We start from the raw sequence: 27146 nt of genomic DNA, 5'->3' as shown, positions 1-27146 counted from the left end.
TTTTAAATTTTAAAGTAGATATCCCATGTGTAAAACTAGTAACTTATGCAAGAAGCAACATTTATTTTTAGGTACACTCATATAGGGCATTTGTTAGGCAGATTCATAAAGATGAATACTTCATAAGTGATAGGTTCATTTTAATTTTTTAACTTGGGGGTGGTGGTGTGGAAGAGGACTGTTTTAAGCAAATCAAAGTCCTTTCCCTTTCCATTCTCATCCCCTCTCCCATTTTTCTTTTTCAGCAGCTACACAGGACCTGCTCTCATGCTTTTAATTTTTTTAGAGCAGTTTTTAGGTTCACAGCAAAACTGAGTAAAAGTTACAGAGTTCCTTCTTTTTCTAGTTTCCTAAGGTAGAAACTTATTGATTTTAGATCTTTCTTCCTTTCTAATATATGCATTCAATGCTATAAATCTCCCTCTAAGCACTACTTTCTTCGTATCCACAAATTTTGATATTTTGTTTTCATTCATTTAGTTCAAAGCATTTTAAAATTTCTCCTGATATTTCTTCTTTGATCCATGTATTATTTTTAAGTATGTTGTTCAATCTTCATGTATATAACTGGGACTTTCCAGTTATTTTTTGTTATTGATTTCTAGTTTAATTCCATTGTGGTTTTAGAGCAGACATTATATGATTTCTACACTTTTAAATTTGGTAAACTGTGTTTTTTATGGCCCAGAATTTGATCTATCTTGGTGAGTGTTCCATGTGAACTTGAGAAGAATGTGTTATCTGCTGTTTTTGGATGAAGCAGTCTACAGAAGTCACTTCTATCCAGTTGATTGATGGTGTTGTTGAGTTCAACTATGTCCTCGCTGATTTTCTGCCTGCTGGATCTGTCCATTTCTGAGAGACGGGTGTTGAAGCATGCCTAATGTAGCTTTATATACCCTGTTGTTAGGTGCATACATATTAAAGATAGTTATGTCTTGGAGAATTGACTCCTTTATCATTATGTTTATCTATCTATCTGTGCCAGGTCTTAGTTGCAACATGTGGGATCTTCGTCGTGGCATGTGGGATCTTTGCTGTGGCATGCAGGATCTAGTTCCCTGACCAGGGATCGAACCTGGGCCTCCTGCTTTGGGAGTGCAGAGTCTTAACCACTGGACCACCAGGGAAGTCCCTAATGTCCTTCTTCATTCCTGATAACCTTCCTTTCACTGAAGTCTACTCTGTCTGAAATCAATATAGTTACTCCTCCTTTCTTTTGATTAATATAAGCATGCTATATTATTTTCTCCATCCATTTACTTTTAATCTGTATGTCTTTATATTTAAAGTGGATTTCTTATAGACAACATGTCGTTGGGGCTTGTTTTTTGATCCACTCTGAAAAATCTGTCTTTTAATTGATGCATTTAGACCACTGATGTTCAGATATTATGATTATTGACATAGTTGGATTAATATCTACCATATTTGTTACTGTTTTCCATTTGTTGCCTTTTTACTCATTCCTATTTTTGTCCTCTTCTTTTTCTGCCTTTTGTGATTTTAATTCATTCCATTTTCTCTCCTTTCTCAGCTGTCAGTTATTTTTTTCTCCTTTTTCAAATTGGTTGTCCTAGACTGTAAATATACATTTACAACTAGTCAAGGCCCACTTTCAAACGACACTGCTTCATAGTATAGTGAAGTACCTTAGTGTGAATACCTTATAATCACAAAATAATCTTACTTCCTCTTCCTCATTCCTTGTATCATGGTCATTTGTTTTACGTAAAAGCATAAGCAAGCATATTTATATGATATATATGTAAGCATACATAATCAAATACATTGTTATTATTTCAGTTCTTAGATCAATTAAGAATAAGAAAAAATAAGTTTTTATATTACCTTCACTTATTTCTTCTTGGATTCCTTCTTCCTTTCTTTATGTAGATCTGAGTTTCTGAATTATATTATTTTCCTTCTCTCTAAAGAACTTCTTTTAAACTCTCTTGGAAGGCAGGTCTACTGGCAACAAATTACCTCAATTTTTGTTTGTCTGAGAAAGTCTTTATTTCTCCTTCACCAAGTTGGTGGGTTTTTCTCTCTCTCTCAACACTGTAAATATTTCAGTCCACTCTCTTCTTGCTTGCATGGTTTCTGAGAAGTCAGATGTAATTCATATCTTTGTTTCCTCTGGCCTCTTTCAGAATTTTTCGTCTCTGATTTTCTGTAGTTTGAGAATGTATGCCTAGCTATAGTTTTGTTTTGTTTTGTTGTCTTTGCATTTATCTTGCTTGGTGTTCTCTGAGCTTCCTGGATCTGGGGTTTGGTGTCTGAAATTTGGAGAAATTCTGTCATTATTACTTCAAATATTTCTTCTGTTCTTTTTTCTCTCTCTCTCCTTCTGGTATTCTCATTACATGTATATTACATCTTTTGTAGTTGTCCCACAAACTGAGTGTCTTTCTCAGTTTTCTTCTTCTCCCCCCCACCCCTGTATTAGGTGGGTTAGGATGGCTAGAACGAACTGGAGTTGGGTATTTCCTTTCCCCCACCTCAGTTAGGCTCTGATAAAACCCTGCCGGTTGGGCTCTGATTAACTAGTTTCTCCTGAGGGCAGGACTTGTTAAGAACACAGTGCTCTGGCATATTTGAAAATGGTTCATTTTCCCTCCTCCTGCTGGAAGCACAAAGGAATTTTTCTTTAATATTTGTGAGAAGTTGGTTGAGCCCCAGGAGGTAAATCTCATAAAATTGTGGGGATCCCTGTGACTAGGTTCTCCTGGACTTCTGAAGTCTCAAAGTTGTGCGCACTTAGTCCCCAGCAATTTGTCAATACAGCTCAGGTCTTCCTACCCCTGCACTGGCTCCTGTGGTGGCTGCCTCTGTTCCAGTAAAGCCACAGATCCCTGTATTTGCCCGTCGGTCTCTCCAGTCTTGGGGGCAGCAGTCTGTCCTGTGTCGTCCACTGTCATCTGTATCCAAGAAAGGTTGTTGATGTTTGTTCAGATTTTTTTACCTGGCAACTTCTAAGCTCCTTCCATGTGAAGCTGGAAAACAGAAGTCCCTGTCATGCATTCTTGTGTACTTGCATTGCTTGGGTTATGCTATTTCTACCTCTTCCCCACTTTAACTTTTCCTTTGGACCAAATTCCTGATTCTCTTCTCTGTCATGTGGTACAATGGCTAAAATACTTAAGATGACAGGATTATGATTTAACTTTTATTTTTGTCTCACATGTAACTGACTTTATTTTCCCTTTTAATATTTTTCTTTGAGGTTTAATTTGCTGTATATACAGCAAAGTGCACAGCACTCAAGTCTTAAAGTCATAAGAGTTTTGAAAAAACACAAAGCTTTGCTTCTGATATCTAATTGAAGCACATCACTAGGGGCTATCTTACTGAAATAAATTACAGAAGTGTCAGTGTGCAGCATCAATGAATCATTAACAAAGTAAGCTGTCATTGAGGCGTAAGAGAAAAATTCAACACAGCAAGGCTATATAAACTACTACCTGGAAAGAACCGAAACTGCAACACACTGAGATCAAATTTGACCTTGAGTGGGTCTGTTTTACTGTATATAAGCCTTCTGGATTCCAAGAGTTAACTAATAATTAAAACATAAAAACATCTGAATATTGACAACTCATTGTTGACTTCTCCACAAAGATTTAACTAAGATTGAGTGGAAATCTCTGTTCCCTAATAAGGTGGAAATCCTGAAATTTTATTAGAAAAAAAGGATGAATCTGAGATATATTCCTGCAAGAGAATTTACAGCAAAAACTTCAGTTGCACTTAAACACAAGATTAGTAAAAACACCAAATGGGCATGGTTGTTACAGTAAGCAGGGTTATGTAGAGTAATGTAATTCTTTGTTTTACACTATTCCCATAAGAGTCATATGGTGATCCATCATTTTCAGTACAATATGTAAAAATAACTTATTTGTAGGATCCTTTGATTGGCTACTTCATTGCTATAAATACCACTCTGAATTTATACTTCTATATTTGCTTTTTTTCTTTGTATAATATTGCTTTAAACTATTCTCTACTATCTTGATTTTGGGTAAATTATCAAAAAGTTACCATTTTGAGCCAGCTATATTTCTTTCTGACTTAAGTACCTCTGTAAAAATGGGCATAATGCAAAGAAATAGTGAAATAAGAAATACTTTTCTGTAGGGGGGGGTCCCTTTAAGGAATATGTTTAAAGAATTACAAATGGGTGATTATATAAAATTGCACCAAAAATGCTAAATAAGTGATATAAATCTCCAATTGGAATGCTTTCAGGGAAATTAGAGAGCAAATCCTCTTAATATTAGGTGAGTGAAGGGGAACAAAAGTGGCAGAGAAGAAACCCAGTCTTTTTATAGCAGTAAATCCTTTTGATCATCTAAACAAAGCTATGCAGCACTCCCTGCCCCAAGTCGATTTTATTTACACACAAAACTTGGTGTATCTTTTCAAGGTACTCATGCCACTTGAAACTCATCCATGTACACTCTGGGGTTTCATATAAATGAACAATCTCCTTGGGATATAGAATAATCTGTAAAAACCAACAAAAGTAGAAACTGCTGTTAGAGGCAAGTGGCAGAAAATCCCACTTCAAAAACAGAGCTAACTTCCAAACTACATACATGAGGAAATAAGTTATCAATTTTAACACACTTTATTGAAAATTATGCCAGCACTACTAAAAATGTTCCCACATACCACTCCCACTTTTCATACAGTATGTGATGTACAAAAGAATGAGTCATAAAATATCTGTGTAAAGGTCTGTAATATTATGCCTATGGATAATCACTATAAAAGTTTCAGGTATGCCAAAAGATATTGGTAAAGGTAAATTTTTATAGTGATAAAATTTTATAGTAATAAATATTTCAAATATTTAAATCACTTTTAAAACATTTGCCATTGCTGAAATTATATCCCAACAGTGTTTGTTGGCTCATAAATTGAAAAATTATTTTGGCATAAAAACTTTTGAGCAGAGCACCTGCTGCCAGCACCTACATCAGCTGGCACCTCTCCCCAGGTGTGCCAAATTTTGTAATTTTCAGTGTGTGCTGTGACATGACAATGGTTGCGAAGCCCTACACTGTACCATAGGCAATAAGAGGTATGTGTAACATGAAGAATGTCAGGGCTTCTTCATTTAGATCTTTGCGTTTATTTTGGCAATAACCATGAAATGGTTCAACTATTCAAAGGGCAGACCTTTTTCTAAAAGACTCAGCATGCTCTGAGAAAAAAAATAAACTTGAAACTTAGAAGAGATTTTGTTCCCTGAATATTAAACATGTCGGCCTATGATAATCTAGAAATTTCTATGTATACCCAGATATTTAGTTAAAATTTTATACTTCTCTCCCTTACATATACGAATAATTAGTTTGTAATGACTACTGTAAGCATCACCAATTTTAATTTAAAATAATGGCAGGGGGACTTCCCTGGTAGCACAGTGGTTAAGAATCCGCCTGCCAATGCAGAGGACACGGGTTCGAGCCCTGGTCTGGGAAGATCCCACATGCTGTGGAGCAACTAAGCCTGTGCGCCACAACTGAGCCTGCACTCTAGAGCCCACGAGCCACAACTACTGAAGCCCGCGTGCCTAGAGCCCATGCTCCACAACAAGAGAAGCCACCACAATGAGAAGCCCGTGCACCACAACAAAGAGTAGCCTCCACTCACTGGAACTACAGAAAGCCCGTGCGCAGCAACAAAGACCCAACGCAGCCAAAAATAAATAAATAAATAAATTTTTAAAAATAAAAAATAAACAAGATAAAATAATGGCAGGCATTAGATGATCATTAATCTTTTTGCTAGTTTTTATTATACTATATAAGATTTGTATTTCCTGTGATCTGAGAAACATCAATATTCTATTTAAAATTTGTTCTTAAAAATATACAATATTGCACTTTAATTTTTGGCAGTTTAATTAAGGAACAGCTGAGTAAAAAAAAATCATACAAGAAACTACAGTTTTTGTTTTATAATAAGCAAAGAGCTTTGTATAAAAGCAGAACTTACAGTAGTGCCAAATAAACCAAATATTTACAGTGTCGCTATTAAAGTCTTACCTCTAAAGGAAGATTCAGTGTATTGGATGCAAACATTACTAATCTAACAAAAGTACACTCTGCCTCCCTGCCTTCTGCTGAACAATTTTACGCTAAAGGGTATTCGTGTGAAAAGTTTTTGTAATTTCTTTCTCAAGAGAAAATACATGGAAAGTATGCTTGTTCCTGAAGCATCAAAACTGCGTCACTGAACTCTTTCACAGTTTCCTACAAGACCTGAAAAATCTCTAAACTAAGGATCAGAATCCCAAGGTAAGCATGAGTTTTAGTTTTTCTGTAGATATTCTTTTTTACAATTACAAGTATACAAGTTAGTTGGTTTTTAGTATGATTTTAAGGTCAGCTTCCTGTACTTCTTCTAAGATACATAAGATACTGACTATGCATCTGCCTAAATTATTTTTAACTTTTGTTACATTGTAGTAAAACTGTATACATTTATACTGACCCATAATTTGCTATTCTACTTTTTAGTTCCCAATTAGGTAAATACTCTAGACAGTGCAATATTTTTTACTTATCAACCAATTAGGAAGACAGTTTTGAATAGCTATTTGCAAAAACAAATATCAAGATTTCGACCTACTTAACAATATATTAAATATTCAAAAGACCAAAAAGAACATAAATAAAATGTATTGGTAATATAAATACATGACACAGAGATATTTGCTTTTGGCACCGCCTTAAAAAAGAAAATCCAGCAGTACTTTATTTCCCTTCAGAGCTTTGGGAATACTTAAAATTTCTAAATTTCTATTAAACTTTTACTTTTCCTCCAGAGGAAAAATAATTCATAAATTTGAACTGGTATTTCAAAAGCATAGGATTTCCTTTTGTTACTTCTTAATTTGATCTGCAGAATGGACAGTTACTCAAAGTGTTAGCTAGCAGCCAATGAGTTAACTATGCTTTTGTATTTTAATCCTACCAAGAAATGATAATGTCAAACAGTGATTCATTATGGAAAGATATGGTTTCTTCTTAAACAACCATGTACCAATTGCATAGTTGTGATCTGAGAACTCAAAGTAGAGAGCTACGAAGGCATTAATGTATGTTAACTGAACTGAAACAGACTGTTAAAAAACAGTCTATCTTGGGTAGATGTTAGCATAAACCTAGAGGGAAATAGAAACAGTCATTAGCAAAAAAGTTTTCTTTAAAAATAGGTTAATGCTAAGAACAGTAGCTTTTAAAATTTCTGTTTAAAAATAAGCTTAATAAACAAGAATACAAATTTTAATTCAAAACTTAGTTCTCTGAAATGCCCTATTTTCTCGCATACAGCAGAAAATACATTTTTCATAGTTTTTAACATTACATGTAAAAATGAGGCACTAGTTAAACAAATTTGAATATATTCACACAAACAGGAGTTTCCATGTCATCTGTAGGCTTATATTTGCTCAATGGGTTCTTGATGGCAGACTGCTCACAAAAATAAGTCTTCTGAAGGAGGTGCGTAAGAGAAACCAACAAAGGCGTCGTCGGCCTCCAGTACGCTGGCGTTCACTATGGAATAGTCAGAAGACACACACACGGAATATGGAACTGTTTCTTCCGTAAACGCTGCATCAAAGTTCCTGATATCATCTGGTCCTGCCTAAAACGTCAAAAAGCATACTATTACTCACCTTACCTTACCTTACCTTACCTTTCTTCCCCTTACTTCAGTCCCTCATTAAAGCCCCTTCATGAATTTGTCTATTTATTCCTGGCAAGTCTTCCTACTCCATCAATGTCTTTGAAACATTTCCTGCTTTTCCCTTCCTGACTCTCATTATTCAGGTCCTTCTTACAGTTAGGGTTCTCGTTGTTGGGTGGGGGCGGGGAGGAAAGATAAAGGTGAGGACCCTTCCTGACTCTCATTATTCAGGTCCTTCTTACAGTTAGGGTTCTCGTTGCTGGTGGGGGGAGGAAAGATAAGGGTGAGGAAGGCTAGCGTGACAGGGTCCTCGCCTATGTTAATTTGAATCTTGGTTCCGGCAACTGACCCACTTTCTCTCTACCCATCACCACCTCTAAATTTAGAAAAGGGGCTCAGGGAGGTTTTCAGGAGAAAATTTTGCATCTCCACTTCCATAAAATGCCTGACCATCCAGTTTCTCAATTCTGGGGAAGTTGAAGCCTTTGATGAAGAAATGAAGGGACAGTAAGTAAAATTATGAAAGGTGACTCTTGTGCTACAGAGGTCATTCACTGAGCATTCGGCTGTGACACCCTTAGCTCTAGAGACCTAAAGGGACTGGAACCTGGGAAATGAAGCATAGTGGCTACTTAGGCTTGAAGGTAGCGGTCAATCTTCCTTCACGAATCTGATACAAGCTAATGGACTCTCCTCTTCCAATTTATTTACAGATTAAAACTGGGATACAGATTCAGGTGATTTACTCTTAAAGCCCATCTCTGAAGCTCTAGGTTATCTCTATTCTAAGAGGAAGGGAATCCTTAAAATGTTCAAGTCATCAAGTCTAACCGAGGTAAACAGGTTCAGAGCACATATATAAACCAAGGACACAGTTAGCCTGGTGGTCTACAAACAGCAGAGCAGAGACCAGGGAAATTCGGGACGCTAGATTCTTCCATATGAGAAATTCCCCAACAGAGGAGAAAGAATGCTAGGAATTATACTCATGTATATATAAAAAAGTCATCAGGACTTCCCTGGTGGCGCAGTGGTTAAGAATCTGCCTGCCAATGCAAGGGACGCAGGTTTGATCCCTGCTCTGGGAAGATTCTACATGCTGCGGAGCAACTAAGCCCGTGTGCCACAACTACGGAAAGCCTGAGCACCCTAGAGCCCATGTGCTGCAACTACTGAGCCCAAACAGCACAACTACTGAAGCCTGTGCACTCTAGGGCCCACGTGCCACAACTACTGAAGCCCGTGTGCCACAACTACTGAAGCCTGAATGCCTAGAGCCCGTGCTCTGCAACAAGAGAAGCCACTGCAATGAGAAGCCCACGCAACACAATGAAGAGCAGCCCCCGCTCGCTGCAACTAGAGAAAGCCCGTGCACAGCAACGAAGACCCAACGCAGCCAAAAAAAAAAAAAAAAAAAAAAGTCATCAAATTCTCATTTATAACCTTAGAAGCAAGGGCACTGGAACAAGACTAAGGTTTGAATTCTGGCTGTGAAATTTGTTAGCTGTAATTCTTTATATAAACTACCCTATCTCTGTGAGCTTGTTTCCTTTTCTGTAAAATAAGAATACTGCCATCTACCTGTTAAGTTTACTGTGAGGACTGGATGCGTTAATACATAAAATTCCCAAAATTTGACACGTAGAAGGTGCTCAATAAATGATGAAAAATGTTCCTTCACTGGACTTTATAAACATTCTGTGAACGCCCTGATGGCTCCTGGCCAGTACTGAGAGGGATAAAACTGTACAACTTACGTTAAGAGTGAGAGAAGACTGTGTCTTCCTTAAAGCACCTGAGCTCGAATTCTAGGCCTGCAATTTTAACTTTAAACTTCCGGCAAGTTATTTAACCCTTTCTGTGCCTAAGTTAACTCATCTGTATTACGTGGAAAATAACGGTACTATTTCGTAGGATAGCTGCCAGGCTTAAGTAGAAGGATACAAGTACTGAGGGCAGCATAGAAGCTAATTTTTTGATCTTTGTTACATGAGAAATGGCAACACGTTAGGGTTTTATCTTGCATTCCTTAAATGTCGGTGAATTAGAACATCTTTTAATATATTTAAAAAACCATCTGCATTTATTTTTCTGTAATTGAATATTTTGTGTCTTTTGTCCATGTTTCTATTGGTCGTGGTCTTTCTTCTCAATGACTTATAAGAATGCTTTATGTGTTAGGGAAATTTCTCCCAGTTTCTTCTTTGCAGTGTTTTTTTCATGCAGACATTTCTAAATTTTATGTGGTCAAATTTATCACTTTTTTCCTCTTACAGCTTCTCCGTTGCAGGTCTTGCTTTAAAAAGTTTAATTAGTTGTAGACCAGCAGGGATCCAAACGTGGAGGTGCCTGACTCCTCTCAAGTCAACACTGTTTCCATTTTCAGTGTTGCTTAGACGGGGTCCCTAATGCTTTAATGAGCCTGATGACACGTTCATTTGAGGATAACTAAACTCAGTAAGATTTTCAATATAAAGGAGAAAATTCAATAATTCTTAAAGGTCCTGGGTTCCTACTGCAAATTCTAGAAATGAGGACAGAAATTATTGCCAATGGAGTCACTTCTGAAACAGACACTTCTGGATGAGCTACATGAAATAAATCAGTCTACAAATATCGTTACATTTATAGTGTACAATATCACATCTATTAATTAATACCAGCTATCAGCAATGTACTGAAACTGACCTTGAATGAAATCTGAGTACACTAAATAATACTTTCCTGAAGTGATTTTCTTATCCTGTTCTAATTTTCTAAAAAAAGTGTTTCACGAGCTTCACAGCAACACCAAAAAATTTTAAATAAAAGAAAAACAAATTCAGCTATGATCGTGTAATCTCAAATCAGTCTTGATTTATATTCTCTTCCCATCCTTACCTGTTACTTTTACTGCTGTAATCTTATGTCACAAAAATGATAATTACCATGTTTTCATTTAACATTATAAGGATTTTACAAGCATCTACTCATTTTATATTTATTATCATTATTATCATTTACTTAACAAGAAAAGGAAATAGAGAGTAAGAAAGCATAGAAAAAATAATGACTTTGGGATCAGATACAGATCTGAATCTCAGGTCTGCTACTTTTAACCAGCTACGTGACATCTCTGAGTTTTCATTTCTTCATTTATAAAACATGTATAATAAGAATAGTAATAGCAGTAACTTGGTAGCTTATTTGAGGCATAATTTACATGTTGTAATGCATAAAAATTATATACGCCTACATATAGGAAGCTATCATTAGTAACATCATTATTGGCCTTCTGATGATTTATTAATAATCTCCCTATCATTATATATTTATTTCCAAACATTTCAACATTGTTAATCCTTTAAGTAAAATGTTTCCATCAGATTTAACAAGTCAAACATTATTTGACTTTTTTTATATCAATCTAGAAAAAAATTGTGCGTTAGTGTTACTTAAAATGTCTGTTGGTTTATAGGTATGAAAATGATGCCTCACAGTTACTCTAATTTGCATTTTTTTAAACCTGTTGGGCTTTCTTACACATGCTCTTAAGAAGCACTTCACAATTACTTTTCTGGAAGATATTCTGATCAATCTAATGTAACTATAATCTTATGGGTCATCTTGAAGTTATCAGTTGTACTAGACATCCTGAGTGACATGTTTCATAAGTACTAGGTACTGATTCAATTTGATTCAGGTTAGATTTTGAGATCTATTGCTACAATTATGATGAGCTACAGTTCTATAATTCACTATTTAGAAAGAAAGATTTGGATGTAAACATACCACATTAGGATTAAACGGTGGTGGAATCTTCTTTTGTACAAGATCAGTCCAGCTGAGTGATTCAAAAAAAGGATGATTCTGAATTTCAAGCTAGAATAGTAAAGAAACAGATTTTTTACTAATGCTGAAGAATATATTAAGTACGCACTGAAGAATTTTATGAAACCAAACCATTTCTACTTTGTCCCTCAGAAGTTCTTTTTAGGGGCTTCCCTGGTGGCACAGGGGTTGAGAGTCCACCTGCCGATGCAGGGGACACGGGTTCGTGTCCCGGTCCTGGAAGATCCCATATGCCGCGGAACGGCTGGGCCCGTGAGCCATGGCCGCTTAGCCTGCACGTCCGGAGCCTGTGCTCCGCAACTGAGAGGTCACAACAGTGAGAGGCCCGTGTACCGCAAAAAAAAAGTTCTTTTTAGGACATGTTTATCTTATTCAATTTGGCCAAATGGTGTAGTGAAAAGACTCCCAGAGCAGACATGGGAGAGTTACTCAGAATGACGGATTTAAGTTACATCCTCTTCACAGTCATTGTTTCCTCACAGGTACAGTGGGTTAACATTTCTGCCCTAGATATTTCATAGGTTGCTTCAAGAATCATTGGAAAATATGGAAAAGAATAAAGCACTACATAGGTACAAAGAATTATTATTACTGAAAGGGGAGGTAAAGATGTTAAATGAGAGTTTTTTACACAGTGGGGCAGGGGTAAAATCAAGGTGACAAGCTCTACTACCAAAAATGATTCCACTCTGGGCTGCTACTGTCAAAAGTCAGCACAGTATTGATGCTAGCTTTTCTTCCTACAAGGAGGCATGAGAGTGTATAAAAAGTAGGATCCAACCTAGTTTGATGGGTTTAAAAAGGCTTCTCAGAGAAAGTGGTATCTGACCAGAGTTCTGGAAGATAAGTAAGAAGTAGGCAGACAAAAAAGAATGAGGGGAGAACATTCCAAGCAGAATACAAAGGGCCTGAGGCGGCAAAGAGCTTAGTTCGGCCAAGAAAATGAGAGCCCCATATGGCTGCGGTATAGGAAAGGATTGGGATTGTCACACAAAGAGGATCTTAAGAGGTAAATGGGCTCATCACACTGGGTCTATGCTAGGAATTTTGGATTTTATTCTAGGGTCATGGGACTCCATCAAGGAGTTTTAGGAAGGGTAATGTCACAAATGTGGGGTTTTTTTTGTTTGTTTGCTTTTTAAGATGACTCTGACTAATGGGAGAATGGACTGGGGAGTCATGATGAGAAAAAGGAAAACACCTACTATCGTGGCCAAACAGAAGATGACAATGCGAGGAAAAGAGTGGTAGCAGTGGGAGCAGAGAGAGGTGTCTGGATACGGGAAAGATCTAGGAGGCAAATATACTAGGTTCTGGCTGTTTGTTGAATACGGAAGAAAGGAAGAGAGAAGAGTCAGGAATGACTCTCAGATTTCTGGCCCGAAGAGCACAGAAGGAAGACAGCAAGGATTCAATTATGAACATGCTGAACTCTCCAGAATCCACGTGGTGGTGTTGAACAGGCAGGTACTCTTTGAGTTAGAGCTCACTAGAGAGGGGTCTAGACTGAAGATATAAATGTCAGATGAAGACACAACCAAAGCCATAGGGACAACTGAGATTGTCCAGGGAGAGAGCAACAGAAGAAACAAGGGTCTGGGGCCAGCCATAAGGAACTGCAACACTTAAAAGTCAGGGTGAAGAGGAGGAGCTTACAGAAGAGATTCTGGAGGAGGGCTCAGAAATATAGAGGAAAGCACGAGAGGAGTATGTGCTCCTGCAGAAGCCCAGGAGAGGGCTGGAAGTTGAAATGCTGCTGAGAATGCAATCTGAGGAACAGAAGTACTCGACAATCCTAGTAGCTGTTGTGGGGTAGACTGAGAAATGAGAAGAGACTGGAAAAGGGAGAATGAATATAGAACTTTTCAACTTGGTTTTCTTTTTCTTTTTCTTTTTTTTGCGGTACGCGGGCCTCTCACTGTTGTGGCCTCTCCTGTTGCGGAGCACAGGCTCCGGACGCGCAGGCTCCGCGGCACGTGGGATCTTCCGAGACCGGGGCACGAACCCGTGTCCCCTGCATCGGCAGGCGGACTGTCAACTACTGCGCCACCAGGGAAGCCCCAACTTGGTTTTCAAGTCGAAAACTTTCAAACTATTCCCTTGGCTATGAAGGGAGAAAGAGACAGTATTGGAGGATCCAGGACAAAAGAGAGCAGTTATCTGTGCAGAAAAAAGCATGCACAAGGGTTCCTTGCAAGGGGTCAGGATCCAGGAAAGGCAGAAACTGACCTTTTCCACTATACTAGGAAGAAGGAAACAATTGGGGCAGGTGCATGTAGGTCTGCGAATCTGACAGCAGGAAGCTGAGTGAGTTCTGCTCTGCTGATTCTATTTTCCCTATAAAATATCAATAGAAGGCAAGACATCTGGTAAAAGTGAAGAAGAAAAGGAATCTGGAAATTTGGAGAGAAGGTCTAAAATAGTTAATACACAGAGTAGGAGCATAAACTGGAGAAGCACTGAGGAGACTAATGACTAGACTTCACAGCACTTCCAATATTCCCAGTTGTGCAACTCTCATCAGCACTGTTCAGCAGCCCAGGGGTGACAGCTGGATTCATCTAGGGTTGCAATTTCTGCCAGTGAATTCAACAAAAGGACCAAGAGACAAGGAGGTATGGAGCATTGGCAAGATTGCCCTGAAAAAATGGACTCTGGAGTCCAAGCTAGAGAGAAAACTGGACAGAGCTACCTGCTGCACTGGGGAGTGCAGGAGGGGAAAAGCAGCAGCAGACGAGTTTATTATTCACAGCTCAAGTTCAAGACTGGTAAAGAGCCCCCAAAAATTCCTGAGAAATTTTAATGAATTTTCATTAAAATTTCAAAGTTCATGTTCCTCAGTAGTTCATGAATTCACTAACATAACACTGGTAACTGCACTAGCAATTAAATTACCCTGATTTGAAGGAAAAAAAAAAAGCAAACCTGCAGATCCCATAATTATTTCAAGGAGGTGTCACATTTAAATTCTCAGGAAAAAAAGTGATTTAATGACAGTTCAAGCAAAAGGTATTACCTCATGCAGTCAGAAGGCACTTACATTCTTGTTAAACAAAATGATCTAAAAGTTTAGGCAATCAAAAAATGCATGCCACACATTTTTTTTAGAAGGGGGTAGGAAATTCTAATAAATAATAGGGTATGAAAGCTGGATATGGGGGATGAAAAGGACAGGATCAAATTGTTATGAAGATCAAATGAAAAAAATGCTTGTACAGGAGCTTTAAACACTGTACAGTTCTATATAAACACTGGTGAAAATTGTTGGAGCAAGCATGCTTCTTTTTCATGGTGCTATTCTTTAAGAGCTGCATTCATTCCATTAAATACCACATAAAATAAGGATTTATCTTCAAATTATAAATAAGCTTAATAAAGAGGATACTGGGAAAGATGTACATACGAAGTCTTCTTTGGCACCGAGTCGGTTTTGCCTGTCTTTTTCTAGGAGTTCTTCCAGAATTGACCAGGCTGTAAGGCTCACTCCTGGCCTCAAACTTAGGGGCTTGTGAAGAATATTGTCATACATTTCAGCAACATCTCGGCAATAAAAAGGAGGCTGGGGGTGGGGGGGAGAGGAGAAAGTTAGTACTAATTGAATTATGCACAGATGGGGTTAAAATAGTTAGATTTGGCCTTGATGTACAAAGAGCAGTCTGGCTGCACAAGTACAGAAAAGCACAGGCCTCTTTGGGTGTATGAAAATCTACAGTGTGGCTTTCCATGTGAAGAGATTTTAAAACCCAGCGTGCTATAGAGCTTAATACATGTTCACTAAATGAATTAGGGTCAGTTTGTTCAATAACTCCTGCAGACAGGTGTAAATTGTATATAAGTTGCAATAGGATCTGCTTTAAAGAAAACCACTACCAACCTCATCATTAGGCATAATGATAGAATTACTGGAAATAGAAATTCAACACAGATCAAACAAATAACTTCTTGAGACCTGGGAATAAACTAATTTAAAAAGATTTCTAGTGGAGATGGAGACCTAACCTGTGGCAGTGACAGTGTCCTGCAGAATTAAAATTTTACTCTCACAGCTTAAAGACCTGAGGTACAGCTCCAACATGAAAATTAGCCAGTTAATTTTTGAGTTACAAGTTTAAAGTAAAAATAATTTTTAAAGTTAAGGGAGTTACAAGCTTGTTATTTTTTTCTTTTGTATAGGAAGGAAAAACTTCATTTTTTAACATCTAATTTTATTTTTAAATTGTTAATATAAGTCTCATTTATGAAGTGTGTGTTTCAAATGTTCCCTTTTGAATCAATTACATTCTATATGCAATGGTAATATTTTATACTTTCAAAGTCCTCTAAAGAAATACAAAGGATTTGGAAATATCAGGCTGACGAATCCCCAACACTTAAAAAAAGTAAGGTATAAAGTGGTTATCAGGTCTTCTAAGTCACCAGCATAAACAGAAAACTAGATCTTTTAACAAGCAGATCATGGTCAAGGGCAAAGAAGAGACAGCATTGGCTGTCATTAGGAATCTATCATTCAAAGTTAGCAACATGAGACAAAAGATGCTCTAAAACATACCTCAGGGACTGAATTTCACTGAGATCACCCCCATTTTCAGGGGAAACACACACACACACATACACATACAGAGCAAAACAAAAAAGCCAAGACCAGCTCAAGTCTCAGCAGACGGCAGATTTAGCTTAGTGGGAGCAGCAGTGTGGGCGATGAGAGCCTGGTCACCACCCTGAGGCTGCTGGCCACTCACGGGCCCACAAAGGGAACCTAAAAACTATTCTGAATGTTTAAAAAAGCCTAAAAGAAAAACATACATTATTCCTGCAAGGATATGTAAACTAATTAAAGTGCCTAAAATTGTTTGCTTTTGGTTGGAATGATATTAACTCAATGTAGTAAAACAATCTGACTCGTTAATCAGAAGCTCTGGCTAACTGTGTCTTTAATTAATAAAAACTGGGGAAACTGATTACATAGCACACATCACTTTTTTCCAATGAAATATTTACGACATGATGTTTATGATAAAGGGAATAAAGGGTTCCCAGTAATAAAAAAAAAGCAGAGCACCAGTATACTTATTAAATCCTATAAAAACAAAATACGAGGCAAAACCAAAAGGTATTATTATCTTCTGAGAAATAAAATCTTTTTCTTTTCATCTGTTTGAAATTAGGCAGAATGACTGGAGCAAACTGAATGAAAGTGGGTAACTTTAATGTTACAACTTGGTGTCTATTTCTTAAAAATGTAGTGGGATGAGAACATTTGAAGTAGTGATTAGTATGATAGAGAAACACTTATAAAAAATTAGTAAGAAAATGAAAAGTTTTTCTTTTTTGTGCATATCCCTAATGTGATTTTGGATTCATTTAACCAGGTTACTACTGTTCTGTTAGTGTTATCTAAGTGTCCACGAGACTACTGAAAGAAAGAGAAAACCAAAATCACTTTTAACATACTAGAATCATAATGACAGAGGAGAAATACATACCAATCCATACAGCATTTCATACAGAACAGCACCAAGGCACCACCAATCTACAGTATTGTCATAGGGCTGTTTTCTGATTACTTCAGGTGCTAGGTACTATAAAAAAGATTAAATATTAGAGCAACTCAATAAATAGTTGAAGACAAAATCTAGGAATAATTGAGAAATTTAAAAAATTTAGGTGTAATATCACACTAAATTAAACACATTATCTAGATTTTTAGTGGGTTGGGTATATTCTATACCAGGGGTTCTTGGGTGGCACTAGTCTTCAGAATCAACTGGAGTAATTTTCAAAATACACATATTCAAGCATTTCTCCCCAGAAACTGTGATGTAGTTAAGACAAATAGAGGCCAACAAATGTACAAACTGTAATACTAAGTAGGTAAAGAAGGTATTTTTTTGGGGGGGGAGCGGGGGGAGTCTTTCTCAAAATTAATTTTAGAAATTCTTATGGCCATTATTCATAATTGATTCTCCTGAAAGAAAGAATTTTTAGTGTGGCAATTACAATTCATTTTTTTCTTTTTATTGAAAGAAAAAAGAATAAATTGCATTCTTATTTAAGAATTACCATAGCAATTCTTTAACATGTTATTTAGAAAAGTTGCTTAAGTTATTATATGGCTATTTACATTTCAAATTGTAAAAAATTTAAACATTATCATTTCACACATATAAATGGTGAATTTGAATTTTAGATTCCAAAATACATATTTCCTCTTCCCACATGAAATATATATAAGGAAATACATTCTTAAGCTTTTTTATGTGATCCAAAGAAATGGCAACATATATAAAAAGGGTTTAATAATTTCTGATCATATTTAGGTTTAGATGACCAAAAAAACCTTCTATTTCCCTTCTAAAAATTACAGGACTTAAAGATTTTGTTAACTATTAAATGAATATACATCCATGAAAAAATTTTCTTCATACATAAACCAAAATAGAATTATTACAAATATATACAAGAGCTAGGGTTAGATTAGCAAGAAAAAGGAAGAAAAAATACATTTCAAAGTAAATAGTTGTACTTATAGATACTTTAAGTTTCTCATCTTGATTAGAAATCTGATGTGAGCTATTTTATCACACATTTTTAACATATTTGCAATTACTCCACAATCTTAATTACTCTTAATTAATTGCAATTAAGATCACAATTAATATTTTAAAATTAGGACACTTTAAACGTATGTATGTGTGAAGTTAGAATAACAAGGCTTTCACATAAATTTTAAGGATTATTATTACTGTCTCAAATAGAAAGATACATTTTCTGCTAGTTAAAATGATTAGAGAATAGGATGTTCTGGTTAATAAATTCTGATTTGTAATTTTTTCACCCATATCCACTGCTTTATTTTCTTCCATTGAACAATTTTTATTATAAAATATTTTAACCATACAAAAAGTATAAAAATATAACAGAAACCAATAGTGCTGCCACCCAAATATAGGCAATGTTAACATTTTGCCATATTTGCTTTAGCTTATTTCTTTTAAAAAACAGCTTTATTACGATATTCACATACCATGCCATTCACCCACTGAAAGTATACAATTCAATGGCTGTTAATATATTCACAGAGTTGTCCCAACATTAACTCAATTAATTTTTGGACATTTTCATCACTGATTCATGATTGTTTTGTTGTTTTAAGAATTAGAAATGTAATCAAATGTTTGAAGAAATCTAAGGTAAACATTTAACATTAAAAACAAGTAAGCATAATTCATCTTTGTTGGGTTATCTGTGGTATCTCAAAATCACAGTTAAAAAAATATCAACTATCAATAAACTTTAAATGTTCAGAAGGGATGATTATCAGATATTTCCAGCTGGCTGGAAGCTGAAAATATTTTTACTCTACTTTTCTGATTTCAAATTTTATATATACAAATTTTATATAAAAATTTTATATAAATTTTATATATTCAAATTTTATATATACAATTTGTGATTCATTTTAGCATTTTATACATGAGTACATGAATGAGACATATATCTTACCTCTGGTGTCCCACAAAATGTTGTTGTGGTGTCAGAAATAGCAATTCCTTCTTTACAAAGCCCAAAATCTGTTAAGACAACATGTCCCTGACAAATACAGGGGCAGTAAGATAAAAGAATGCATGGACATAAATTGACACTTATTAAAACCATTGGATTTTGAAATAATCATAGATTAAAAGGAAATTGCAAAAACAGTACAGAGTTCCATGTCCCCTTCCCCCATCTTCCCCCAATGCTGACATCTTATATAACTGTAGTAGTGTCAAAATCAGGAAACTGACTTTGGTATAATACTGATAACTAGACTGCCAACTTTATTCAGTTTTTGCTATTTTACATGCACGTATTTGTGTGTGTGTATGTGTAGCCCTATGCAATAGAGACGTATAGATTCGTGTAACTACCACCACGATCAGACAGAGAATGTCCATCATCCCAAAGGAACAAAGGAACTCTCTCTCATGCTACTCCTTTATCTTTGAACTCCCCTATTCCCTCAGTCCCTGTCCCCTTGCAACCACTAATCTGTTCTCCATCTCCATAGTTTTGACATTTCGAGAATGTTCTAATGGAATCGTGCAGTGTGGAACTGAGTCCACTTTGAGGTGGACTCTATGCCACTAAGCATAACAACACAAAAATCATAACTAGTAAATGGAACGTAATGAAACTTAAAACCTTTTGCACAGCAAAGGAAACCATAAACAAGACGAAAAGACAACCCTAGAATGGGAGAAAATATTTGCAAACGAAGCAACTGATAAAGGATTAACCTCCAAAATATACAAGCACCTCATGCAGCTCAATGTCAAAAAAACAAACAACCCAATCCAAAAATGGGCAGAAGACCTAAATAGACGTTTCTCCAAAGAAGATATACAGATTGCCAACAAACACATGAAAGGATGCTCAACGTCACTAATCATTAGAGAAATGCAAATCAAAAACTACAATGAGGTATCACCTCACACTGGTCAGAATAGCCATCATCAAAAAGCCTACAAACAATAAATGCTGGAGAGGGTGTGGAGAAAAGGGAACCCTCTTGCACTGTTGTTGGGAAGGTAAATTGATACAGCCACTATGGAGAACAGTATGGAGGTTCCTTAAAAAACTAAAAATAGAACTACCATACAACCCAGCAATCCCACTACTGGGCATATACCCTGAAAAAACCATAATTCATAAAGAGTCATGTACCACAATGTTCACTGCAGCACTATTTACAATAGCTAGGACATGGAAGCAACCTAAGTGTCCATTGACAGATGAATGGATAAAGAAGATGTGGCACATATATACAATGGAATATTAATCAGCCATAAAAAGAAATGAAATTCAGTTATTTGTAGTGAGGTGGATGGACCTAGAGTCTGTCATAGAGTGACGTAAGTCCGAAAGAGAAAAACAAATACCATATGCTAACACATACATATGGAATCTAAAACAAAAACAAAAACAAAAAAAAGGTTCTGAAGAACCTAAGGGCAGGACAGGAATAAAGACGCAGATGTAGACACCAGACTTGAGGACACAGGGAAGGGGAAGGGTAAGCTGGGACAAAGTGAGAGAGTGGCATAGACATATACACACTACCAAATGTAGAATAGATGGCTGGTGGGAAGCAGCTGAATAGCACAGGGAGATCAGCTTGGTGCTTTGTGACCACCTAGAGGGGTGGGATAGGGAGGGTGGGAGGGAGACGCAAGACGGAGGGGATATGGGGATATGTGTATATGTATAGCTGATTTATTTTGTTTACAGCAGAAGCTAACGCACCACTGTAGAGCAATTATACTCCAATAAAGATGTTGAAAAAAAAAATCATGCACTAGTAGATTTTTAAAAGACAATACTTACTACTGAATCCAAAAGAATATTTTCTGGTTTCAAGTCTCTATCGAATTAAAAGGAAAGAAAAGGAAACCTGAATATGAACTGAAATAAAATAATAAAAAGACATTTTAGAAGTGAAATTTTAAAAATTTACCTGTACACTATTTTGATGGAGTGCAAATAACCCAATGCACTGGCAATTTCAGCAGCATAAAACCTAGCTCTGTGTTCAGGAAAGGACCGTTCTCTTTGTAAGTGAAAAAACAGCTGTTAAAATTGAAAAAAAATAAAAAAGAATATTAAGATCATTCACACATAAAGTGAAACAAATATATTCTAAAAATACAAAAACAGGATTTATTTTTGTTACTTTGAACGTGAGATAAAAATGCACCAAAGCACAGAACCGTGACTCCCCCTTGCCTATGTATCCCCTCCACCTGGCAATCATGCTCTCTTCAACCACAAATCTTTCCCTATCTGTGCTTACTGCTCGCTCATCTCCCATGTACCCCTCAATCCTCAGTGTGGCAGTATCCTCATACCACTCCAGGCAACCTCCCTGGAAAAAATTATTAATGGAGACCAATGATTTTGATACTGCCATGTAATTATCTTACTGGGCCTTTTTTGACTGTTCTTTCATTTGAAAAAACCAAACACTATTTAGAGATCGTAAACTAGTGGCTGGGAGATCAAATCTAACCCACAGATATAATTTGTTTGAACCAAAGAATGTTTTCAGAAAAATCTAAAATAATTGGTAACATTTAAAAACTGGGAAATTTTTTTTTTTGGTTAAAATTCATAGTTTTGGTTTCTTCTAGGGAAAAAAAAAGGGTGGGGGGAGATCTGCACCATTAAGCCTAAATTCAATATGGTAGCAACTGGCTGGAGATCATTGGCAGCTGGACTCTCCAGTTCATTTCTTACACTTCCTCCCTAACTTTCAATGTATTTTTCACAACCTGTTCTCTAGTCATCAGGTTACCTGCCTAGGCAAAGTTTGCTCTAGGTCCTTACTCTAAGTCTTTGGACTTCTAAAACAACAATCTCTCGTTGGGGGCTTTCTTCTACCTTGGACAGTTCCATCTCCGCTCCTTTCTGGGCCCTTATGCTGCAGGGATTGACAAATTGTCTGTCCTAGGTTTCTCCACTGTTATTCTTTCTCTGGATACCTTCCCAGGCAACTTAATCCATTCCAATGATTTTAACCACCACTCTATGTTGATGTCTCTCGTGTGGACAGCCCTCTGCTTGGAGCTTCTACTGCAAAAATCTGCTGCCTGCTGCTCTTTCTTGAATATTTAACAAGCCAACAAATTCAATTTGTCTAACCCAGAGCCCCTGGTCTTCTCTTACAGACTTACTGCCACTGCTGTATTGTCTCATTTAATGATATCACCTTCTACCCAGCCCTCTAAACCATGGGAGGCAGCAAGGTAAAGTGGAAATAGATTTTCAAACTGAAAATCTAGCTGATCAGCCTTGGGTTCAAACCTTTTTGTGTGTAATTCATTTAACTTCTTTGATTTTCAAAGATTGTCCCCAATTTTTTCTTAGCCTCTTCTGAAAGGTGATGGTGAAGATCAGTTACAATAGATCGTGACAGAGTAGATAAATGGGGCTCACCTGGGATTCACCTCTACTGCTCCTTCACCCTTAGTCCTTATATCCAAAATATGAATAAATTCTTCTGTTTTTTATCTCTTATTTATTTATGGGACACTCCCCCCTTTTAACCATTACCACTGCTTTTATTAGCTGCAGCTTACTCTACTGTAATACTTTATTTATTGACCTTCTGATCACATCTGTCTAATACACTACTACTGATGAAAATTACCCCAAATGAAAATCTGATCATTCACTAATAACAGCTAACAACCACTGCTTACTAAATCAAAGGTACTATGCTAAAGACTATATGCTTGTATTATTCAATCCACCCACCTATTTTGAAGTAGGAATTGATGAGGAAGCTGAGACTCAGAAAGGCTTGTTTACATGCCCAGTATCATAAAACTTATTTGTTTATACTCTACCTGACTCCAAAACAGATCTGAAGTAGTATACAAAGATAAATATCACAGGTCAAGGTTAAAATGCAAATATGAACATTGGGGGGCAAATAACAGTAATAATAGGAAACACATAATGAAATCACACTCCTCTTGCCTCTGTCCTTTCTCATCCTTATTCCTCTTCTACCTGTTGTCCCATTCAACCCCTGCACCTTAACATTCTCTTTTCTTCCCCCATTATCTTAGTCAACTCTATCTTTTAGAAGACAAGCCTACTTCCTTCCACCTTTGCCATCCAGTTTAGGAGTAGTCACTGTGTAATAAGGGCTCAGAAGCAAAGTCCTAAAACAGCATTAACAAACCACAGACAAGCAGGAAACGTGCAGCCAGTATCCCACCTGCAGTTAGATTTCTGCACGATATTTCAAAGACACAGGTGGTACTTAAGAATGGGCTTTGCAGTTGGGATGTCCAGGTTAAATCCGGGGCCTGACAAGTACTAGAGCACGGTGATACTGAGAAAGTTACTTAACCTCTCTGAGCCTTAATTTCCTTACCTACAAAATGAGTATAAGAGTGTTTATCTCAAACAGTTGTGATGATAAACTGATATAACACATGTAAAATAATTACAAAGTGCCAGGCCCTCAATAAATTCTTGTTATATGTTAGCACTCACCACATACAAATAAAACCACACCTTCGAGGTGGGAACGATGTGGGGTCATCCACATTCCTGAATCAGGGTGCATGGGGGATTCATAATCCCGCTTCTGAGGAGTCTTAAGGCATATTTACCATAGATGTAAGAGGTTGAATAATGATTCTTTTTATGACCATCCCCAAAATGATCTAGGTATGTCTGATCTTTCAGGTTTGCAGAATAGAAATCGGTCTTCTGTGTAGTTCCTTTATTCTACAGATAAGTGCACTATAGTAAGGTTGAAATACACTTCTCTTCTCCCTTTGCTCTGGGATTAAGGGATGGAAGATCCTTTTGTAAAGATATAATAACATTTACCAGTTAAAATAATTTTTAGAGACATTTACAGGTCAGAGATCAAACGAATTAGAAAAGTATGAGGATTAAGAAGCAGAGGAACAGGGGGTGGTCAGCTGCCTCGATCCTGGAATCAGACTGAGCTCAATTCCTGGCTCCATACTTACTAACCCACATGGCTTGATCAAGTTACTTAGCTTCTCTGTACCTCAGTTTCTTTGTCTTATGCAACACAACTGTTGTGAAGATAAAATAATATGTATAAAGAGCCAGAGTGCTGGGCACATAAGGATGCTCAATACATGTTAACTACTACTGGAATTATTATCTTAACAGCAGCATTTCCCAAAATGTATTTCAATATCCCTCTGATTCAGAGTTTTGGGGAATACTGTTAATAGACTTGGTTCAAACAAAAAACGGGACTGTGTGGTAAAAAAAAATTTTTTAAATAAATCCAGGCTTTCAGGCATAATTTCTCAAAGTCTTTAACATGCTGAAACATTGTAACTACCACAAAGCACACTGTTAATCACCAAGGGGATGTAACAGGAAACATTTTCCAAACTGGCTTCACCACAGAACCCTTTATTACAGGATCATCTCATCTGATTAATAGTTTGCACATTTTGGAAAATGACAGGCTAGAGTAATATTTATATGCAACTATTGAAACGATAATTACCAAATATTACAAATCAAGTTTCATTCTAATGTTTCAGTATATATTCTTGCTATATAGCTCAGCGACAAAACTACCCATGAAGTCTGTAGCTTCGTATCAAGGTTCTTTTATGAACCTTCCCACCTACACCATAAGCTGCTTAGGAAAAGAGTTTTATGTCTCACTTCTCTACATTCTGCATTGTGCTGATTAGCCAGTGCTTTAAATACTGCTGCTACTCAACATAGAGCTGTTTATGCTGGGCTTTGCTTCCAACACTGATAAGAGAAACTTGAACTCTGTTTTTTTTCTAAACATTATCAATACTAGAAAACTAATTATAAAACTCACCTCCCCTCCATTAATAAAATCCAGAACAAAATAAAGCTTTTCAGTTGTTTGGAAAGAATAATGTAATCCAACCAAAAATGGATGTTTCACATTTTTCAAGAGCACATTACGTTCAGCCATAATGTGTTTTTGCTGTTAAAAAAAAAAAATGGTAAAAAATCAGCTTGTATTAGACACCAGAAAACAATTCTGTTAACTGAGAAAACAGGTTTAGGAGAAACAAAGCTATTTTACTTTACCTCTTTTCTGTTGAGAACTATCTTTTTCTGTAACACTTTGACAGCATAAAATTTTCCATCCAGTTTCCGTTTTGCAAGAAGAACCTGTTATAGTTAAAGATTGTACCTACTATTAGAAATTTCAATGTTTTGATAGGAACAATTCACTTATCAATAAGTCAATACTTAAATTTTTAAAAAATAAAGTCCACAAAGGACCTAGATAATGTGGTGTTTTTATTTTGAAAATTGAAAATTACTGAATTTATTTCTCCAATTCCACTTTTCCTTAGATATTTTAATAAAACCAAAAAGTGTTGATGATTTAAATGGCCAGGCATCATTTCTTTGTCACTTAATGTGCTAATGTTTGAGGTTTTTACTAAATTTAAGTGTCAAAATCTATACTGCTTGAGAACTGTGTGTGTGTGTGTGTGTGTGTGTGTGTGTGTGTGTGTGTGTGTGCGCGCGCGCGCGCATGCATGCTAGCCCTGAGTCCTGAAGAGTGTCTTTAGAAAATACTGAGGCTATAAATTTCATGTCTACATAAAAAAAGGAGAGGAAAATGGTTTCTAGGTGATCAAAATGTATTTTTGTTTTAACATTTGGGTTTCTCTTACAGGTTTCAAATTTAGAAGCACTCAGAGCAAGAAGCACCATGTATAGCTGAGATTCTATAATGGGCTGGGGTGCATGCAGACACTTCATGGATTTGAAGAAACTTAGAAGATCTTGCCCCAGAAAAAAAGGCAGACATACTCAAAGGTTTACAAACAAATTTTAAGGGATTCAAGACACCCTACAAGTTGTGTAACTATTAGATGATATATTCTAAAACGTTTTGAGATGATCTGCCACTAGTGACAATGCTGGGCATTACTTTTGAGTACATCTGTGGTCTTCCTCACTAAAACCTGTAACCACAGTCTAATCATGAGAAAAACACCAGGCAAATTCCAAAAGAGATACACAATATACCTAACCAGTGCTTCTCAAAACCATCAAGGCCCTCAAAAACAAGCAAAGTCTGAGAAATTGTCATAGCCAAGAGGAGCCTAAGGAGACATGACAACTAAATGTAATGTGGTGTCCTGAATGGGACCAAAAAAAGGACATTAGGTAAAAACCAAGGAAATCTGCATAAATGATGGGCTTTAGTTCATAATAATGGATCAATATTGGCTCACTGGCTGGAACAAATGTACCATACTAACATGTTACTAAACAGAGCGAACTGATGGCTTGGAAATTCTCTGAACTTTCTCTTTACTCTATTTTTTTTTTTTTTGTAAATCTAAAAAGGTTCTAAAAAATAAAGTCTATCAATTAAAATGTTTGTTATTCATAAAAAAGGAGTCAAAACATCTTCAGGGTGAAAATGTCCTGAGTTCAATTGCTGGCATCTTTCTCATTTCTCAAGCTTTTGTTTTTTACAATATTTGACTCTGTTGAATGTTCCTTCCTTCTTACATTTTTTCTTTTCTCGACAGCTCCCCAACCCCCTGAACTTCACTTCTCTACTTTGATTGGTTCATCTTTAAGTATATTCTAAGAAAATAATTCAAAGAATGTGGCCATTAGGAGGTACACTGAAGGGTAGACATTTTTTCAGCAGATTGGTAGATGTGGAAAATAGGTGGTTAAGAAACAGATGGGCAAATGGAAAGTGGAACCAAGACCACCCTTTGTAGAAAAGCTTAGAATAAATATGAGATTTCCATTATTTATTTTACTTTATCATGTATATTTTTCTATTTTTCAAATACATTGTGAATCTGTAGTTCTCCTTGCTTTTCCTTCTTTTCTGTATTCTGCTTTTCTTTGTTTTATTGTACTTTGTTGGTTTCCAACCATTTTGCAAGATTTAAAATTTTTATTAAACACGTATATAGAAAAACTCGTAAACATTACAGCTCGATAAATTATTCCAAAATGGACACATTATGTAACCACTTCCAGGTTAAAACAAAACCAAACACTGTCAGTAGCCTGAAGCCTCCCATTTGCCC

The 27146-nt window shown here is 36.4% G+C and overlaps 1 protein-coding gene across 9 annotated transcripts in view; it reads right to left on the bottom strand.

Annotated features, from left to right (window-relative positions):
- Positions 1-5612: 5612 nt before the first annotated feature.
- SGK3 (serum/glucocorticoid regulated kinase family member 3) overlaps positions 5613-27146 on the bottom strand; it is a 147530-nt gene continuing 125996 nt past the window's right edge. For 5 of the 9 annotated variants that reach the window (XM_059994723.1, XM_059994722.1, XM_059994726.1 and 2 more), the window contains 9 exons: positions 25159-25242; positions 24920-25051; positions 21035-21147; positions 20905-20941; positions 19042-19128; positions 17022-17117; positions 14942-15097; positions 11479-11568; positions 5613-7665 (listed from right to left, as the gene is read on the bottom strand). In XM_059994723.1, coding sequence (XP_059850706.1) covers positions 7495-7665; positions 11479-11568; positions 14942-15097; positions 17022-17117; positions 19042-19128; positions 20905-20941; positions 21035-21147; positions 24920-25051; positions 25159-25242 — 966 coding nt within the window. In that variant the 3' untranslated portion in view covers positions 5613-7494. The remainder of the gene's footprint in view (positions 7666-11478; positions 11569-14941; positions 15098-17021; positions 17118-19041; positions 19129-20904; positions 20942-21034; positions 21148-24919; positions 25052-25158; positions 25243-27146) is intronic. The other 4 variants (XM_059994729.1, XM_059994728.1, XM_059994730.1 and 1 more) reach the window with 2 other exon arrangements.

This window comes from Delphinus delphis, chromosome 17, assembly GCF_949987515.2.
Source record: "Delphinus delphis chromosome 17, mDelDel1.2, whole genome shotgun sequence".
NCBI classification, from domain to species: Eukaryota; Metazoa; Chordata; class Mammalia; order Artiodactyla; family Delphinidae; genus Delphinus; species Delphinus delphis.
The sequence above is the reverse complement of the archived record's forward strand: the minus strand, read 5'-3'. Positions and strand labels throughout refer to the sequence as shown.